Here is a 6,401-nt window from a genome sequence, read left to right as displayed (position 1 = left end):
TTTGTTAATCTGCCTTGCCACCTTCAAAGATTTGTGCACAAACACCCCCAGGTCTCTCTCTTCTTTCACCCCCTTAAAATTGTACCATTTTATAGGTATTGCCTCACATTCTTCCTACCAAAATGTATCTCCTCACACTTTTCTGCCTTGAATTTCATCTGCCATGTGTCCATTTCAATGTTTCAATATGATAAAACATTAAATAGTTGCAAGTACTATAATTAATCTGTTTTTTTTATAGTTATGAAAGAACGAAATGACAGCTGCAGAACCAACTAGTCGGCCACCCTCAGGGTCCAAAAGCATTTCTTCTTTTGATCCTCCTGTACACTCCATTATAGAACCTAACACGAGCACCATGAATATGCCAAGGCCTAAATCTGCCAAAGGTCGTAGTCGCCCTAACTCTGCTTATATTCACAATCCAGAGACTTGTTCATATCCCATTCCAGTTCCATCTGCTTTCAGTGACCCAGGCAGCAGTCCTCCATCTTCACCTTCTGTGTTGGATCCACCCACCAGGATCACGCGAGTGACTAAGGAGGATGTTCCACAACTTCTCCATCAAATTCCATCTCGGCCATCTTCATCCTTAAATAGGTACAGAGTTCTACCATCCATTGGGAGGAGAGAATCCAGTGATCGTGGAATAAAGACGATAGCACAACAAACTAATGAACTTAATCTGCAAGCTGACCTTGAAGAAAAATTCAAATCACACAGGGAAAAGAAGCCGTCGCTCTATAAATCCAGCACTGTGACCTCAAAAACACAGGTGTTCCAGAGTCGAGCAGCCTTTCTACCTGATGAGCCTTCTGAATCTGAGGCAAGATTGCGACTTGCTGTGAGGTATCCATCGGGCCAGAGATTTGAGCACTGCTTTAGGCCTACAGACACACTACAAACAATCCTGTCCGTGGCGGAATGGAAGAGTAACGCCAACTATACTAATTCTGTGGTTGAAACCATGGATGTGCCGAGAAGAAGCTTTAATGACCTGTCAAAGACACTGGAGGAATGTGGAATTCAAAATAAATCAGTTCTTTGTATATTACAAGATGAGGGTGATTAGTACTTAGTGTGTTAGAGACTGTATCCCTTTTTCTATTGTGAAATGAAAAAGGATGTCAAAAATATGATCCACTCCACATTTTTTCAAAATTCTAGTTTAATTACTAAAGATTCCTGAGCATGATCCTAAATGAAGGGGCAAGCTAGATGACATAAATGACCTTTTCTTACATTTTAAAGATGTAGATGGTTAAGAGTTACACAGTGAAAGGGACAACAGTTCAAAATCAAATCAAATCAACTTTTATTGTCATTGTTAGTGCACAAGTGCAGTACAACGAAATGTAGGCTTGCGGCTCCCGAGAGTGTACAATTTGGATTAGGACGCTTAACATTTCAACATACATTTGTACATATAAGCATAAATATGACCATAATAAAGTGCATCGGCAGATGTGCAGGCTTTAGTGATTATTTGTGGAGTTCAGTAGGATGACAGCCCTGGGAAAGAAGCTGTTCCTAAATCTGGTCGTACGGGTGCGAATGCATCTGTAGCGTCTTCCAGATGGTAGGAGGGCGAACAGACTGTGGCTGGGGTGGGTAGGGTCTTTGATGATGGACCGTGCCCTCCGTAGGCAGCGTTTCTGATATATATGTTCTATGGTCGGTAGCCGGGTGCTGTAATCTGGATTGTAATCTGAATCTTTTCTGAGCACTTGTCTTTAGGTACAATGGGTGTAGAGCAATTATGCACCCATTGAGACAGTGAAGAAATTCCAATAGAAGAACAACTCATGGATAGTTTACAAGTTCCCCAAATGCTGAATAAGAATTTAATGGGGAGCTTTAGTGTAGGTCAAGTATGATGAATAACATATGTTTACTCTTCCCTTTATGTAAAATAATAAGAATTGCTAGACTCTGGAGCAGCCATACATTTGTGTATTTTAGTGGAAAGTACATGCTAGGCAAAGGACCAAGATGTGGTGGTGGGTGTACTGGTCATGCCTTTGTACTTCACACAAGAGGCTATGCTGCAAGACTTATTACAACTTTCATATTCATTACTTGCCATTCAATATTCACTACTTCACTGATAAATATTCCTTTTATGCTCCTGTTAACTATCAAGATATTTAAGATGATAGCAACCTTCTGCAGCCTTCCGGACTCAATATCGAGTTCAACAATTTCAGATCATAACCTCGGCCCCTATTACATTTTTTCTTGTAATATTTTCACTCCTTTCCCCCCCCCCCCTTTCCTTTTGTTTCTCTCTCACACCTGGCAGCTATCTCTTGCCCTGCCAGTACACTTCACACCTAATCCCAGCCTATTACCATCTCGTCTAGCTTCGAATACCTTTTATTGTCTCTTTTACTGCTTTTGTTTCTTTTACTTCTTTTGTCCGATCGCAGCCCTGCCTTCGATCTATTTTCTTTTCTTTCCAGTTTTGAAGAAGGGTTCGACCCGAAACGTCAACTCAAATTTCTCTCCACGGATGTTGCCTGACCTGCTGAGTTTTTCCAGCATTTTCTGTTGTTATTTAAGATGTCCCCTTTGATATCAGCAACCTCAATATTACCTTAGAAACTTTGATTCACAGTAGTCAATTTTCTGTCCAATGTCACTGTTGGATACTTTTAGTAATATGACTACTTATGACAGATCTGTAACCTTTTCTTATTCGATTGTTAGAAGATAAACAGTGAGACATCAAGCAATTTTCAGCTGTTAAAAGCTCATTAAATATATTGAAAGCTGCAGGAGATGTTCTTTTTAAGAGCAACTCTTTTTGCTTAATGTGAGTGGTTGTTGAATTCAGGCACAGATTCTTTACTGTAAGTGCAATTAAAGGAGCAGTTCCAAATAGTCATTGTAACTGTTCATTAGGTTGACTGCTCAAAACCAATTCATCAGAGCTCGTAGGCAAAAACTATCTACCATTTAAAAAAAAAAGGCTAGTTTGGAAATAATAAATAGAATAGTTATCAGATGCTGAGTTTTTCCAGCATTTTCTGTTGTTATTTCGGATTTCCAACATCTGCAGTATTTTGCTATCGTTTTAGTTATCAGATACAGTCTGCTACAGTGATCAGAAACAGAATTGTAGCTGTTTTTAAAGTGATTTCTTCATGTAAAAAGAGTTTCCATTTACAGTCATTTTTATAGATAGATGTGCAAATTGGGTGGAAGTCCTGTTCATTTAAATTGGGTACCTGTTATTTGAGAGAAGCTTGTTAGCTTCCTACTTAAGGCAAGTGGTTTACTCAACGTGAATAGGGTAGATTGTGCATTCGAAATCTGAATTGATCATTTCTCTGATGGAGTAAATGAGAATAAGGTTTCACAAATGGCACTGTGCCCACAGTATAATGCTGACCACACCCTGGGCTCACCTGATCATACAGTAGACAAAAAGAAAATGTGCAAATTCTGAAAATATTAAATAAGTGGAAATGCACTGTAGGTCAGTATCTTAAAGAGAAAGATGTGTTAACCTATTGTGTAGGACTTCTTGCCTACGGGTTCCACCAGAAATGTTATCCTGTCTTTCTCTTTCAAATTGCTGACTGACCTGTGCATCTTAAGCATTTTCTGTTTTTATTCCTGATCATGCAGATTCTTCAGGAACTGGTGACCATCTGGAAAAAAAATACTATTCTGAAATATTGTCACCATATGTAAATAAAATGTTTTGAAGAGTCTATGTTATTGATGTGTCCGTTCTGAAAAAAGTTGCTGTGTCTTTGTAAAAGGGATACTTTCTCTTCAGCATTTGGGTCTCATATTCACCCCCATCAAATATTCACCTAGATTTCAATTTAAACTTTACAGAAGGTCTGGTAGTGGCCTGTCTGTAGCCATTTTGAAGAAGTTACCAGTCTATTGTGGATATAGTTCAAATGTTAATCCAGTATTTTCCATTACTTTACCCATTTTGAACCACCTCAATTTCACAGCAAGGATATTAATATCAATGTTGATTTGCAAATATTTCAAACAGAAAATGAGCAAATTGAATACTTAATTTGTTAAACTTCTCGTAGCAATTTGTAGTCCATTACTGTTGAGAGTAGGTGGGAAATATGATTTTATTAACATTCTTCTTTGAATAAAGTGAACAGTTAACAGTGCATTTGGTTTAGATGCAGTAAAAATGTCAGCTTAATACACAGGTACAAGCTTTTTTTTAAGTTAAACCATTACTTTGCGCCAGTAGAGTCTACTTTTAATTTGAAGTTTATTGCTTCTGTTGATCTTGTGCTATTCTATTGGAATTTCTTAATTTGTACTATTGGCTAATTCCAAATTTTTTGAGCAAGCAAATAACTGAATTAAGAGGAGAAATTCTGTGTATCTAGCCTTTTGAAATATTTACTTTCAGCCTCAGACTATGCCTTAAATTTAAATAATGAAAAATGTTAAAGGCCTTTCCCTGCGACTTTAATGTTTTGTATAACCATATCACAGTGCACAGTCAAAGCCCAATCTGATCATATCGTTGGTGCCGGATGAAATAATGATTTAAAAATGTGTGATTTCATCAGCTGCAGCAAGAGACTGTAACAGAAAAGGCTGTTTAAACTTTGGGGTAGACCAACTTGTTTCCTCTCGCCCTGCCCCCCCTCCCCCGCCCCCCCAACCCCATCACTAAAGTGCCACCATTGATAAGTAGGAAGATTTTCATTTAATGCAACTGTCTGCCTCTGCCTCATAGTTTTAAGTTTTTTCTTTGACCTCGTCAATATGTAGATGGACAAATGAGTATTTCATAATTTTAAGCTATAATAGTGTATTGTAGCAATGGCTAGATTCCTAACTAAAGGACTGAGGTCGAGCCAGTCTATCAAACAAACGATGTTTAATACTAATCAACAGAATTTAAAATGAAAACACAGGAGAACTACATTACAGGTCTGTACTCTTTGCTGGCTCCACGAGGACTGGCTAGGGCGGCTCCCCAGCCTGACGTCATCACGTTTTCCCGCCGCTGGAGGATCACGTGATCAACGTGATGACTGTGATGAAATATGTCATTCATCAGACTCTGTAGTTAACTGTATATATTGTATTGCCTGCTCCGGTGTTTGTACCTTGTATTGTGTATAGGGCACCGCCCCCTTTGTGTGTCGGCTCCGCCCATACCTGGCCCTACTTAAGACAAGTCCAGGCTTGTCCTGCAGTAGAACAGCAGCACGCCAGGTGAAGCTAGGTGCAGCCACCGGCATCTTTTCTTTGCTAATAAAAGCCTTGTTTTATTCTGCTAAACTTCGAGTCTTGAAGTTATTGAGGCACGTCAATTTTATTAGCAAAGTTTTTAACGATGGATCAACTTTTGAAACCGGAACGCTTGGATTTGGACCCGCATGCTTCGGATGCATCGGCACGGTTTGGACACTGGTTCCAGTGCTTGGAATTCTTTATGGCCAACTCTGAAGCCGTCACAGCCTCTACAGCCACCGGAGATGTGAAACTCGGGATCCTACAGAATCGGGTAAGCCACCGGGTTTTTCCACTCATACAAGACGCCGCCAGCTACCTGGATGCCTGCAACATCCTAAAGGCCCACTATCAGCGGCCTACCAACGAAGTGTACGCCAGGCACCTGCTTGCTACCTGCACACAGCGACCCGGAGAGTCGCTAGAGGACTTTCTAGTCACCCTAAAAGTGCTTGGCAAAGACTGCAAATGCAAAGACGTGAAAGCCACGGTATACACAGACGAGCCGATTCGGGATGCCTTTATCGCAGGCCTTAGCTCTAATTATATCCGGCAGAGACTGCTAGAGAAAACGGGCCTAGATCTGACACAGGCTGTGGACACAGCGCGATCGTTGGATGTGGCTCAGAAGAACTCTGACTCCTACTCGTCAGGCCGCGCGGCCCACGCCGCCTCTGTTTCCCAGCCCGGTAGCCCAACACCATCGGGGCCCTGCTCTCCCCCCAGAAGCCCTACGACCGCCGCGATGCATCGAGGCCCCAAATGCTACTTCTGCGGGCAGCCGAAGCACACCAGGAACCTGTGCCCGGCGAAAGGCACCACCTGCTTTAAGTGCGGTAAGAAGGGGCACTTTGAGAAGGTGTGCAGAGGGAACCCCGCAGGCAAAACCGCCACCGCCGCGTGCACGCGTGGGAGCAGCCATCTTGGACGCCATCTTGTCCGACCTCGTGGGGTTCGCCATCTCACGAGCAGACAGCGTGGACGCCATCTTACCCGGCCTCGTGTGGCCCACCATCTTGTCCCGATCAGGGCCCTACAGTGGGCCAGTCCAGACCGCACCCACTATCCAAATCGATGGTGGACATTGAGGTAAACGGGTGCAAGGTTAAATGTTTAATTGACAGTGGGAGCACAGAGAGCTTCATTCACCCTGATCTGGTACAACG

General features: G+C 41.9%; 1 protein-coding gene across 1 annotated transcript; it reads left to right on the top strand.

Annotated features, from left to right (window-relative positions):
- The first annotated feature begins 245 nt into the window (after positions 1-245).
- ubxn10 (UBX domain protein 10) lies at positions 246-5,283 on the top strand. Its single transcript, XM_085967546.1, has one exon. The coding sequence runs from the start codon at positions 257-259 to the stop codon at positions 1,070-1,072; it is 816 nt and encodes a 271-aa protein (XP_085823672.1). The 5' UTR covers positions 246-256; the 3' UTR covers positions 1,073-5,283.
- Positions 5,284-6,401: the final 1,118 nt, after the last annotated feature.

The sequence above is a fragment of the Somniosus microcephalus genome, chromosome 25, assembly GCF_052327205.1.
Source record: "Somniosus microcephalus isolate GS21.2 chromosome 25, FLI_Smic_1.0, whole genome shotgun sequence".
Taxonomy (NCBI): Eukaryota; Metazoa; Chordata; class Chondrichthyes; order Squaliformes; family Somniosidae; genus Somniosus; species Somniosus microcephalus.
Note: the sequence above shows the minus strand (reverse complement) of the source record. Positions and strands in the feature narration are given on the sequence as shown.